Source organism: Haemaphysalis longicornis, unplaced genomic scaffold (genome assembly GCF_048455015.1).
Source record: "Haemaphysalis longicornis isolate Haplotype H1 unplaced genomic scaffold, Haemaphysalis longicornis Haplotype H1 scaffold_5, whole genome shotgun sequence".
NCBI classification, from domain to species: domain Eukaryota; kingdom Metazoa; phylum Arthropoda; class Arachnida; order Ixodida; family Ixodidae; genus Haemaphysalis; species Haemaphysalis longicornis.
Window position 1 is genome coordinate 86759464 of NW_027526385.1, and position 13446 is coordinate 86772909.

General features: G+C 43.9%; 2 protein-coding genes across 4 annotated transcripts in view; one reads left to right on the plus strand and one right to left on the minus strand.

Moving 5' to 3' along the window:
- Positions 1-4308, minus strand: part of Gtpbp1 (GTP-binding protein 1) — a 35159-nt gene extending 30851 nt beyond the window's left edge. The window contains exons 1-2 of one of the 2 annotated variants that reach the window (XM_077670897.1): positions 4153-4308; positions 3346-3591 (exon numbers count right to left, since the gene is read on the minus strand). In XM_077670897.1, coding sequence (XP_077527023.1) covers positions 3346-3465 — 120 coding nt within the window. In that variant the 5' untranslated portion in view covers positions 3466-3591; positions 4153-4308. Of the gene's footprint in view, positions 1-3345; positions 3592-3940; positions 4090-4152 lie in introns of those variants that run through there. The other variant, XM_077670898.1, reaches the window with a different exon arrangement.
- A 153-nt stretch (positions 4309-4461) lies between these two features.
- Positions 4462-13446, plus strand: part of Rint1 (RAD50 interactor 1) — a 28256-nt gene continuing 19271 nt past the window's right edge. For both annotated transcript variants that reach the window (XR_013315898.1, XM_077670896.1), the window contains exons 1-6: positions 4462-4705; positions 4832-5076; positions 6203-6376; positions 7848-7982; positions 10798-10933; positions 12778-12891. Coding sequence is in view for 1 of the 2 variants with exons in the window: in XM_077670896.1 (XP_077527022.1) it covers positions 4586-4705; positions 4832-5076; positions 6203-6376; positions 7848-7982; positions 10798-10933; positions 12778-12891 (924 nt within the window). In the remaining variant the exon portion in view is untranslated. The remainder of the gene's footprint in view (positions 4706-4831; positions 5077-6202; positions 6377-7847; positions 7983-10797; positions 10934-12777; positions 12892-13446) is intronic.

Here is a 13446-nt window from a genome sequence, read left to right on the forward strand (position 1 = left end):
GGCACAAAAAATTAAAGCCGTTCCACTCAATGTGAAAGCCGTCGGAAGTGCAGAGCAGTGATTCGCCATAATGGGCTGTGGCCCCGTTATCCGCTCACTGCTAACACCCATCACACTCTTTGCCGCCCTGTCTCGTACCTCTCTTGAAGAATTAAACAAAGGTTTGTCCAATGCATTTCAAATTTCCCGCCTTCGCAGTGCTCGCGCGCCCCCTGCCTGAAACTGCACCAGCGGGAGTTCTGTTCTTTTTGTGGTCGCTTTTCCTCCCGCACGTGGCAGCGTTGCACTGCCACTTTTTTTTTAACTTACTATCATAAAAACCAACTCAACGAGAGTTCCTAACTAAATGAACGTGGGTGCTGGTGGTTAATTACGTATATTTTACCTCAAATGTACCTGCATTTTTCTTTGCGCTAAAAAACGGGGAGGTGTATGACAAGCGCCAGTGGTTCACGAGTTTCGAACGCTTATGACTATATAAACCGCTTGGCTTTCGAAGCCTCTGTGGGACGCCACGACGGCGGATTGCCGTGTGGCTCTACTTGGGTCCAGCGAGCGAGCTACAATGACAAGGCAAACCCTAATGTGCTCTGCACTTAAAAATTTGGAGTTGTATGACGTTAATGCACAATGGCACTGCTTGATGTGAAAATGAACCAAGTTTGATCTGAACAAGGTCGTATACCAAAGTCAGTCACACTGTCAAATGTACACTGGTTGACCTCTCGAGTATTTGCAAGTTAGTACGAGGGACATATCTGAAACACCAAGATGTTAAACAGAATGCTCCTATTAGATACAGTGATCAGTAGCTACCCTTGCTGATTTGTTTGAATGGTCCCATTCACATCAAAGGGGTTATAAAGACAAAATACAAGGATGGTTAATTGAAAACTGCTTTGACCTAATAACGATGACAATGATTTTATCACAAACGTCAAGCAAATAATCTACATATCCCTTTCAGTCACGAATTATTATATTCACTGCACAAAAATTCCATAGTTGGAGGTTTAGCAGTGTCAAGTGTCTAGAGGTAAAAAAAAAAGGTTCACTCTCTCTAGAATACTTTTTACGCAAATGGCGTCATGTCCTCATAGGGAGACACCATTACTCAATCCTGCTTTTCCCTATAAAAATAATAAATACCCTGAGGCAGTTTACAAACAAGGAGGTGAAATAATAAGTTCTGCACATGAAAGAGGTGTTTTTAGCCTTTATAAATGATTTACTCCCCAGTAAAAGAGAACTTAGGACGGCAACACACCGGAGCTCCCACAAAACTTGGTGGTGTCCATTTTGAAACAATGTTTATGAGTGCAGTTCCGCCATTACACATCACATGGTGCTACCTTTCACTTTCGTAGGTTTCGTACATCAGCCGCACCGCTCTGCAGCATGAACTCTTGTCACGAGGAAAACGACGAGGAAAACGACGAAGAAAGTTGCGTCTCCATATGGAGACCCAGTGACTGAAAGGGATATTAAGGGAAACAGATGAAGCGGTGGCAACTCCCCTGCCCCTCTCTGGAGAGGTCTCAATGATGTAACAGGACCTTGTTTGTGTGATTGGTGGGGCCAAAGCCACCGCTAAGAAACATACCTGTGTGATTGTAGTGGGCCCTATAGTTACCTTTCACCATCACTTGAATACTAAAATGAAGCTAGTTTATAACAGCATTTTTATTGCACGCCTCTATACCGTCACATCTCCCTTTATTGCATCACTGTTAAGGTCGCGCAAGCACGAAATTCGAAAGCTTTTTAAAATTCCTTGTGTTTTTTTTTTTGGTTAAAAAAAAATGTCTTCAGGTGAGTAAGTGACCAAAGGCTGGTTCCTTCAAAATAAGCAGGGTTATATTGTCTTATCATTTTTTATCTAATAAGCAGTACAATAATTACAAAGACAAACTTCGCCGTCAAATAAAATTCTATTCCAGCAAATAATCCATCTCTTTTGCGGGCAGCACAGGATAAGAGGCACAAAAAGGAAGTTTTGATGAGCACCAATGTCTTGCAGTTTTTTTTTTGTATTGGCATGCATAAATTGTATTACTCGTTGATAGTATTCGGAAATATTGATTCAAGCAACTGGTCCTCGGTGTGAAATTTATTTTAGTCAAATAGCACAAAAAAAAGACAACCGTATGTCCTTTGGCCTTTAAAGGAAACGGCCAACGCTTTTTAAAGCCAAAACACCCCAGTCAATTGAACGCCTTATGGTAATTGATCAATATTATGAAGTATCACGTCATGGTGCCCAACACATTGCGTATGAGTGCAGTGCTAAGTATTGAACGAAAGAGGAGGATCTTGTACCAGACATTTATCATATATTTGACAAGTTACCTCTTTTGTTTAAAATAAATAATAAAGGTCCATGTTCCTCTCTCCTGCCTGCCTTACATTTTTTTTTTACGACTTTAAAGGTGTGCAAAACAGTACGCAAAGTGAGGTTAACAGTAGTCATGACGGTGCCAACTAGAAGAAGCCCTAGTAAATACCTTTGCGGTTCATCTGTGAAATCTGTGGCAGGCCCTGCAGTTTAGCAAGCTCGGTAAAAATCTGACTTTTGCCATATAGATTAAAAATTACAACTTTTAGAAAGTGAAAGGGCGCCATTTTTTGTTAGAAATTTCTCATTACATCGCAGGACTGTTCAGATGCCGAAGCAATTTATAGAGGTAACCCATATATGAATACCAAAATCCACTTATCAGGGTTTCTCCATAACCACCCCTGATACGAGTCAAATCTGGATTTGAGCTAAATTGCGTCTTTTTTGTGCTCAGCCAGTTTTTCGCGTAAACACCCCTGTCCAAAAACCTATTTCAATACCCTGAAGGAGAAGACAAAAATGACGTAAAGAAAAAAGGACCATGATTAAGTAATCAGAGGACAACACTGCACCACTCGACGCCCACGGAAAAGGACATATAATCATGAAAGATCTATTAGCAGACAGAGTGGATTGCCTGATGTAATGCTTTTGCAATTCTACATGTAAGCAGCCTCTTCATGACTTTTTTTTTATTGGCCACAAGAATTGGAAAAAAAGAAACTACGCAGCTTTGTTACGTGCGCTTGCCAATGGAACAATGTAAACCAATTAATTAACATTACCCATGTGATGCCATCAAACTACGAATTACCTCAGCCATGACCAATCGAAAAATGGCAAACAATTAACTAAAACAAAAACAGCGTCGTTAATGTTTATTTTCATTTAGTTCCATGAATATTCACTGCGCACGAGCTAATAGGAGCGACAACCAAAATCAACATTTTCCCCGGCATCAATGTTACAGCAAGTCGGCATCGTTCTTGCAGCAGAGATGAAAATACCTTTTCATTCAGTCCATCGCAGTCAATCTTATCCTCGCCAGCTGTCGGGGCATGGTTTGGCGCGAAGAGATCAATCACGGACTTCGCCGTGTTCGGAGTCTGGTCCACGATCGCCGACATCTCGGCTAAACACAGTTCGCGCACCGTCCGCACTCTTTTTCAAGTAAACACTCGAGGTCCCGGGGAAACTTTATAAAGAAAAGGCCCGTAAAGATAACGCCATGGTTTCCGACAAGCAAGGTTTACCTGCGACAAAGGAAAGCGAAAGTGCCGTTAGAAACAAACAAATCACACGGGGTGCGAACGAACGCCAAGAAAAACAGCGCGCGAGATGCCAGAACAGCGAAACTTTGGCAAACTTCGACTTTGACCTTGATATGCTCGATGCTAAACAAACCTAGGCGTGACGTTGCGAAACACAGACAAAGTTCACAAAGTTCCCGCCGTAAGGTTGTGCGCGAATTTCGTCAGGTCATCCGATGTTACCCTGGGAAAACAACTGTGGCAAGGGACGCAGCAACAAACGGATGGACTGTAGAACTTCCGCGCCCAACGTATGTGGCGGTTCGATTAAAATAACGCTTTGCCACACTACCAAGGCAGCGCGGTAGCTCGAAGAGATGCGATCCCGCCCTGACAACGTTCTGAAAGTCGTTCGCTTGGGTTACGATCCCAGCCATATTGGCCCCCAGTGACGGCTTTACGTGACAACACAGCTGCCAGCGTCTCGAAGCCAGTAGCGCGCGCGTCGCCTTCCGTTTTATGGCATTTCGAGGAAGTGCAGCAGAGTCGTGCTGGTAAACTTACAGTGCTGTCGTTGGGGACGAAACGTGCGTTACACGCTTTTCTCTCTAAAGTTGCTTAGACAACAATTCAACGTCACTGCCACACGTTCACGGTCCGAAAGCGCACCTCAAAACTAGCTCAGAACCGCACAACTGAGAAATCGTAAACCGAATAAATTACAAACGCAAAACAACACATACAAATGTATTAAACAATGAAGTCGCCGCGAAAGGAGTTTTAAATTATTTTTGTACTTGTATAACGCCCTTCATAAAGCTTTCGAGCATTTTTTGCTGGCTTCGAAAGTACCGTTTCCTCTATCAGCGGACTGACGGCCTACTCAGCAAGACATCTCTTTAAACATGGCGGCACCCTAGCGAAGCTGGGAAAAACGCCAGCTTGTACGATTGTCGATCGAACTTCCCAGTGGGAGGCGGACTGGAGGGAATTAAAAATGCAACGAAACGTTTCGGACGAGCTGAATCGCGAATTCGGGAACGACGTAAAAAACCTTCGCAAGGCGAAGGCGTACCATGCGTCGCTGATGGTTAGGAAACAGGAGATCGAGCAAAGGGTACGATCAGCGGAGTGTTTTTGTTTTAATTGTTCCCCCGAGAATCGGTTCTCTCTTTGGGACAATCTGTTGCTGTTTGAGAGCTGACGTGTTGCGTTTATTTTGACTTTTCTCTGTAAATCGAAGCTGAAGGTGTCGAAAGGTGGCGGAGATCCCGACCAGCTGAAAGGATTGCTCGGCTTCGCTCGGGAGTCCTTGGAGAAGATGCAGATCTTGGAAGGCGTGCACGGGAAGATCTTGAACGACGTCTCGGCGCACCTTGACAATGCCAGCCTGGTCAAGAAAGAGTTCGAGAGCTCCCTCGCCGACATCCAGAAGCTGCTGCGGTTAAAGCAGTACCTCCAGTGGATAGCCAAGATCGAAGAAACTAGGTGAGTGTTGCGGTAGTGTTGCACCTCGAACACCACTCCGCGAGACGGGTTTCGGTTTTGTTTTGGATGCGTGCCAAATCCGGCCGATAACGCCTAAAGTTTCTCAAATTCTGGTCAATAAGATGATTCACAATGGCGAATGGCGTTTAGACATTTGACGTACTACATCTTTTGCGACCGAGAATGATAAAGACGTAATGCCACGTAGAGCAGAAACTAAATGTTTTTTTTTTGCCTCAGTCGTTGCCCTTATGTGAACTCCGACGGGGCTACGTCATTTTTAATGTTTTGTTGTACCATCCGGCCTGTACTTGTAAAGTTTGTGCTGGTAATTAAAGTTTGGAAAGTAGCACTTGTTTTGTTAAAAAAAGAACAGCTGAAGAACTACGTGCAACTACGCCGAAGACCTCTTAATCATGGGATGCTTTTAGCAGCCCCATATTCATCTTTTTTGTGCCTGCATTTGCATTACGTGCCTGGTTTTTAAGGGGCTGTGATCAAAATACATTTACAAGAACTGCTAGATATGTACGCACAGTTATTTGATCTCAATAAAAACTTCTCCAGGCCCATACCAAGTTCCCACGCATAGTACATAACTATGTAAAGAATTGGCCAATAAAGGATCAGCCAGCCAATCTATTGCGGTGCTATTCTGAAGGGTCATATAACATTAACAGAAAACTAACCACAGCTTTTACCAATCTTTGTATATGTGGAAGATAGCTACGAGAGGGGGATTGGCCGAAAAAAATATGACATGCATGTGCTAAAACTGCTGGGTTGTCTCTCAACTGCAATGTTAACTTTTTGCATTTCATGCCAACCACAATTTGGAACGACCGACGTCGTTTGCTTACGTGATGTGCGTAGAGTGGTTTGAGATCTGCACGGTGACCTCTGCAGCTTCGTCCCTGTGAGGCCTGTAGTTGAGCCATTCGAGGCCATCCATTGCAGCACGGCTCGTTGGCCAGGGGTTAACTTCAGCGTGTTAAACCCCCTAATTTGAAATTGAGGCCTTTCAGATCTTAGTAGGCCCAGGGGGTGTGGTTTGCTATTGTGCTTCTGTCATGCCAGGTTTAGTTACAAGTTGTTTGTTTAGTTGCAAAACATGACTGTTCCACAGCGAGTCGATCGAGGAGGCGATGAGTCAAGGCCAGGACGAACAAGCCGTCTCCCACTTGTCCTTCTTGCTCCAAGTGTGGCAGAAAGTGCGTGCGTCGGCCTGCACCCACCTGACCAACTTTCTACGAGAGACGATCCTTTACTGGCATCAAATTCTCAGGGACAAATTTGAAAAGTGAGTGCTTCTCCGTTTTCTCATTTTCCCCCGCTTGCTTTCGTTGTAGCGTGTGCTGTTTTGTTCATGGATGTGCTGTTGGTCTTAGTGCGTTATACGTGTGGTTGTTCATTTTTGGGTAAAACCCAATTGTTACACCCCAAACATGGTTCAGAAGAATCGAGTTAAACCCGATTTCTCTCCGAATGGACCTTTTCAAAGTAGTGATCTGCGCAATTGTGCGCTCACGGTCCACCATTCTCAACCAGTACTTGCTGGAAGCAAGCCCCGCAAACGCAGCTTTTGAACTCATTGAGTATTGGCACGACTCTACCACAGGCTGCACTGACGTTGTTGTGTCTAGCTAACAGAAACTGGGATGTCAAGAGAATTTTCTCCCAGCTCAGACACGTTCAACCATTGAACAGGTCTCGAATGGAGATTAACATGTTGCAAATGCAGATGATACTGTATGTCAACAAGGATGTTTAAAAAATTGATGACCAGCTTTTCGTGAATACAATGCTTCATTTCTTAGAAGTTATCAATATTCTTCACTGTCATCATTACTGATTTATTTCCAAACAAACACCAAATATTTGAGTGGATTTGCTAGAAAACTGTAATGAACCCCCAATCACCAGGTGGAAGCGAACGCTAATTTAAACGTGTTAGAGTTGAGAAGCTCCTGATACCTTGTGATAAAATAAACAGTGTTTAACCTGAAAAAACAAAAAAACCCGAATTTCGGAATGGTATCACAAAAAGACCCGGTCTCTCCCCAATTACCACTTTAGAAAACAGCACCCAATTGTAACCCCCCGATTTAAAAAAAAATATAAAGCCCAAAAACGAACAACCCTAATTATACTCACCATGAGTGTCAAATGTGCATCGAGTTAATTAAGGGACATGAATTTTCTTCAGTTCACTCCTGTTTACCTATTGCAGCCAATTATTGATCGATGTGTTGGATTAGTGGAAGTGCCTCTAGTCCTAGAATAAATGGCTGTCATTCAGGGATCTGGTTCTTTAAATGACATATTATTTCCCTAGCTCCCTAAATCATGTATTTATTTTTGCGTGTATCAAGAACAGTATAACTGGAAAGCTGAACGAAGAAAAACGTTATTATATAGTCAGCTGTAAAACGTTGCTGCAGGATTTTGCCAGGTTCTGGAACATGTTGTGTGTGCATATTTTTCGTTCTGTGTCCTTTTCGTGTTAGCTACAATTTTATGCAAAAGTGGGAATTTCTTGGACATTTGTCCAACGTGCTGCAGACAAGTATTTCTCGTTCTCACAAAGAAATAGCACTAGAAAATAAATAGAAAATTGAAAAGAAATAGAAAAAAATTGCATGGAGGCAAGTAGCAAACTGTGCTGTTGGAGCATGTAGCAGTAGCAGAGTGTTGACGTGTTCTGTGAAACGAACCTTTGATCTGCTATGTGGGCCAAACCTGATGCAATTCTTTCGATGCCTTACGTGCAGGGAGTTCAACAAGGTGTTGCACTCGATGGGTTGGCCTATTCTCAACACGGGCGTCAGTGCGCCGGTTGCCTACACGCCAGAACTCCTGCTGCCGTTTGAGAAGAGCTTCATCAACCTGCACAAGATACAGCTGCCGTATCCTTTTGCCCCAAGCTCATTCTTCCCGGGAACTCTATTATCCTGATTGTGGTGGTCTGTGTGGTCTTGTTGCAAAGCAGTTCTTGACATGTTTAGTACCAAGTACAAAACTTTGAAAAGGTAAAGCAGCTTCACTTAACGTGAAAACTATCAAATGCAGAGCAGTGGTTCGCCAAATGGTCTGTGGTGCCCTCTTTTGACTAATTTTAGTATCAGCCTGGTGTTGACACCGAAAGTAGTCAAGCGAGGGCGCCGCATCCTCTGAAAATGCCGATAAATAGACACTGAATTCAGTTCTCGCCGATTTGGGTAATTGGTGCATTAATTTATCATTTTTTCCATATTTTATGTCATTGTGTACTTATTTGTGCCCTAGAAACAGCAGTCTCCATGGCAGTGGCATAGTGCAAAGATCACCCCCAACACTTTGCATATGAGGAACGTGGGCCTGTGTGGCCCAATAGGATTGACGTCGGCTTCATAACGCGAGCGACCCGGGTTCGATCCTGACCAGGGAAACGGTGATCTTTTTGAAGCCCCTGTTTGGGTGCGTGACATCGCGTTATGCATTACTACAGTGGCTAGATATTGTGACCTTGGACAATATACGGCGACAAGTCGAGCCCCTAAAGAGCTCCACACTTAAAACATGCTGCAATCTTTACTTTTTGCGGCGTGTGGGTGAAAAAGGCTGCGGTACTTGACGTAGATAACTTGAGCATAAATGTAATGAAAGCAAAGAAATTACAGGCCTGTGAAGAAAGCAGGTAAATATGTGTTGTTAAACATGCCATACTTTGGGAGATGAAAAAAAGATATTGTTGGCAAGATGAGGTGGCAATATTGGCCGCCATTGTTGCGTGTTCTGGACTGCGCTGTTGCCTTCTTTTCAGTCAATCTCAGCACTACATAGGGACTTTGTTTCCTGGCAGAGTGGAGCCGTTATGTAGTTCAAGGTGAACTTCGAAATGAAAAGAAGAAAGGAAGAATGTAATAAAACATGCATAACCACAAAACTCACAGCACAATTGTGCAAGTACATTATTTTCTTAGGCATTTCTATTTCCAGATTGGGGGAAAGAATATTTGCAAAGGTTCTTGTGACGAGAAGTGTGGAAGCGTAATCATGTGGCACACATTTTATATGGCTGGTTAAAAAAACGCGTTCCTAGTTTTGGTGGTGGCACGGTCATCCAAACTAGTCTGTTGGGGTAGTTTAGTGGCGGAAATGGCATGGCGCTGCCGAACAGAAATTTCCTAGTTTAATCTTGGGCCGAATCATGGTAAGCGCTAAGTGTTTCAAAACTGCTAACCCAAATTTGAATTTTCCAGTTTCGATTGGAACTGCTCCCTCAATGTTCTATTCATAGGAACCGGGTTTTATGACTGGATGCAAATGAAAGAGGGATGTTGCGTTACTATTTCACGAAAAAAGCTATTGTGGGTGACATGCGCATACATATCCCCCCCCCCTAAATTTAAAAATAATTTGATTGGACACGAGAATCATATCCGTGAAATTTATAATATTGTCACGAAGCCAAAAACGACGCAGTTGTCTTAAAGGAAAACAAGTTTATCGGAGCGAACTTGTGCTCCCCTAACAACTCAAAGAATACACAGGCGGCGAAGCAGCAGTCAACAAAGTGACATGCGTAGGCGATTCTCGGCGAATCGAATTACCGCGGCGTCTGCTCTGCAGGCTTTTATCTTTCGGCGCGAGTGTTTCTCGAACTGTCGATTTACATCTAGAACGTTGTAGATCAAAGAAGATTATTCGAGGCTAGTGATGCATAAACAGAAAGAATGGAACACGTACTTCGCTTGGGACACAGATAACGCAGCCGGGCGCGGCCGGGCGCGGCCGGGCACTAAAAACAAAACAAACAAACAAACCCAATGCCTAGTTCGCGGCAATATTCTAATATTCTGGAACAAAATGGTGAAGAAAGAAGGATCTAGTCAAAACACAAACTTCACAGAATTAAACATCGTTAGCAGGTTGCGTTGATTTAATAGAAACAGGGGCCCAGGATACGTTGCCAAGTGTCAAGTCGGAATTGGTGATTTAACTGTTATGTACAAGGACAATAAGTGCTCAATGTGTATATATTCACAGCATTGGAAATGGGAAAATACTTGAAACTTCAAATATTTCACCAATAGGGTTTGCTGTTTGATTTGAAGCTTAGTTTTGCCATTCAAAATCCACTACCCTCTGTGCAAAAATGACAACAAAAGGGGAATGTGAAGCTTTCCAAAACACCAAACAAACCAACTAAGAAGCGAGCAGACCCTTGTCATTCTTATCGGGACTGTTTGTGTGACTGGGCTCTCTAGTCCTTTACTGATAAGGGCATTCCATGGCTTTCTCTAGTGTCCACCTGTCATCGTCGTTAGATGGAGGGGTGCATTTCCTAATTTTGCGCGTCCATGCACCCCTCTCCAAATCCAAACTGCTTCGACCGTGCCAGAATTGCACACGGATAAATCGGATTCATGACTCAGGGGACTCAGGTTTGATTCGGACCACGGGGAGCGTTTTAATTTTTTTTTTTTTCACTTCACCCACGATCATCATCATGGTCAGAGAAAGTTGGCTTTCCTACAGTGCGTTTTGGGTGGACTACCGACAACGTCTATGAGGGGCTGAAAGCTTCGCTTTAAAAAGTATTCAAATATTGGTGTATTCACGTACATGAAAAAGGGAATTTGTACTCTGCGCAGCACAGTAAATAATTTGTGTCTTACGCTTTATAACCCGCGCGGTACTGCAAGATCCTCGTTGACCCTTGACCTGTTCATGCTACAGAGAAGGGCTTGAGGGCTCGCAGCTGGATGTCGGGTCGACCACGTCGGTGTTGCCCCTGGAGTTAATGCTGCGGCCGCTGAAGAAGCGCTTCCTCTTCCACTTCACCGGGAAACGACAGACCAACAGGATCGACAAGGTCGGCCACTTCTCGCTAGACAGCAAAGCATATTACTGGCTGTCGGAGACGCAAACTCGTTAAAGGTGCCTTAAAGGCAGTGTCCAAGTTTGTTCAATTTGAAAGAACTAGCCTTGGGCAACTCAGCTCCATTCGAGCTGTAAAAGACGTTTTTTTGGCCGGAAAAACACTAAGAGGTATTGAAAAACTTTCAAATTTCTCGCTACAGTGTTGTAATATGGGAAGTGACGTATTATATACATACTGGCACTAAAACGTATTTATCAGTGTTTTAATTGTACACTAGCATTCAAGTGATACAATCAAACGCAACTAGAAGCCTCCCTACAATCACCAAGTTGTGTTTCTTTACAGTGGTTTAGTTCAGCAGCCGCCAATACCACTAAAGATGACTCTATGACATTGTAGAGAAATCTCCGGAAAATGACTGTGGAGTTGCCAATGCTTTATCTGTTTTTTTTCCTTAATATCTTGATTACTATTTGTTTGATTTTGTGATAAAGTTGGTATCATTGTTATCGGCTCAAAGCATTCATTTTAATAAACCAAACTTGTATTTGGCTTCACGGCCTCTTTAGGGTTTCTCGGTGAACAGAAATATTATGCTGGTGAGATCTGATGTGATTCTTTTTTTTTTCTCAGTGCATTATGCCTTTAGTGACGATGCTGTGTTTATCAGGGAAGTACGGGGTGATTCCCATGCCGGGGTGGGCTTCTTTCCGATGGAGCCAAGAAATGGAGCACTATTGCGTGCACATTTTTGTGAAATGTTTGTGCATTGGAGAACTCCTGGATTGGCCAAAAGTAATCCGTAGCCCTTACCTACAGCACGACACCGTAGCCAACCTAGGCATAGCTTCAATATATCAAACCCCCAATGTGACCTTTTAAAGCGGCCCTGCAACCCTTCTTTAACGTTTTTCTAAATCCTAAATTTAGCTTTCAGAATGTGGTCAACAAATGCATCCGGTACTTAGAATAAAATTTGATTGATTGATTGTAGGGTTTAACGCGCCGTAGTGGAAGTCTCCGGATTAATTAGACCTCCTGGGGATCTTTAACGTGCGCCGAAATCTCATACACACGGGCATTTTTGCTAGCGGCCGCCGCGGCCGGGAATCGAAGACCTCATGAGTCGTGGTCAGCAGCGGAACACCTTAGCCACTGAGCCACCGCGGCGGGTACTTAGAATCAAGGGTCCCGAAGTACTTCAGCCGGAAATTACTGCTCCATGCCCATCAGATAGCTCAGAAACTTGCTCCAAAAATTTTCCCCCCTTTTCCCGGTCTTGGCGTTCTTTGACCACTGCAATTTTCTCATTACAGGGATGTGGTGGCTATTGACTAGCGTTTTTTCTTTTTTCAGTTGCAGCAGTAAATGCATTTGATAGCCACTCTAAAAAGAAAGCCACAAAATCAAAGCAGAAACTGTAGGCGTATCTTCTGCAATGAGAAAATCGCACAAAGCCACTGCATGCAGGCGATAACTACAGTAACCGATTGTTTTTTCGGGCTCCGAAAATTTGGACTTGCTGGATATTTTGGACTTTCCCGAGAAACCGCCAGTTGTCCCATAGGAGTAATGAATGACTCACGGATTTTTCTGACTGCCCTTTTATTGGGACTATTTTTCATCCCACTCCAGTTCCGGAAAATCGGGTCAGCTACAGTATAGCTTTCACAATGGTTCCAGACACGCAGGAAACAGTGGAAGCGTTTGTCGGAAGTGTTGCGGAGTCCCTTTAAATTATGCGTGTGATTCCTGCTCAATTCACATTTCTTTGAAAAAAAAAGGGGAACAAAAAATAAAACCCCTGTCCTGTTGCCTTTTCTTTTTCCCCGCAGCCAGAGTGGTACCTGAGCCAGATACTGACCTGGGCTGCCGATCATGGCGAGTTCTGCGACCGCTTTGTGCAGGCCATCCTGGTCAAGGCAGGCGTCGAGGGCATGCAGGCGAGGGTGCGTGTTTCTCTTGCGTTCTCAAATGCGTTGAAGAGAGGGCTCACGGCAAACGGTGTCTATCGCCTCCGTTCTCCCGAGTGCCTGTCAACTCCAATATACCTTCTCCCCCCCTCCCGGCTGAATTGATGCAGTGCTTTCTGTCAGCTGTCCAGTTTCTTGTACTTACTGACACCGCAGTAGGAAAAAAAAAATGGTTCAGCTTGTACTAGTGGTGCAAATCAAGAGAAACAGGTGAGCTGGGGGTTGATCTAGCTTCTTCAGGTTTTGCTAAGTCTATGTAGCTGCACGAAGGTCCTGCCGGGCACCTTGCGGTGAAGGAGTTTTTTTTTTTTTCCTTGATATTTTTTTTTTGCTAACGCCGCCGGACCAACCTCAAGCTTAAACAGAGCTGCTGTTAAAACTCTAAGAACACCCAGCACTTCTTATGTGTTACAAACGCAAAAGCATTCTTGTCCAATTGAAAGCCTCAGGTGCGTTCTCGAAGGGCTTCATCTTCTCACCACTTGAGACTATCTACTTTGCGACCCACTCCTGTACGCTTTCCGTTGGCTT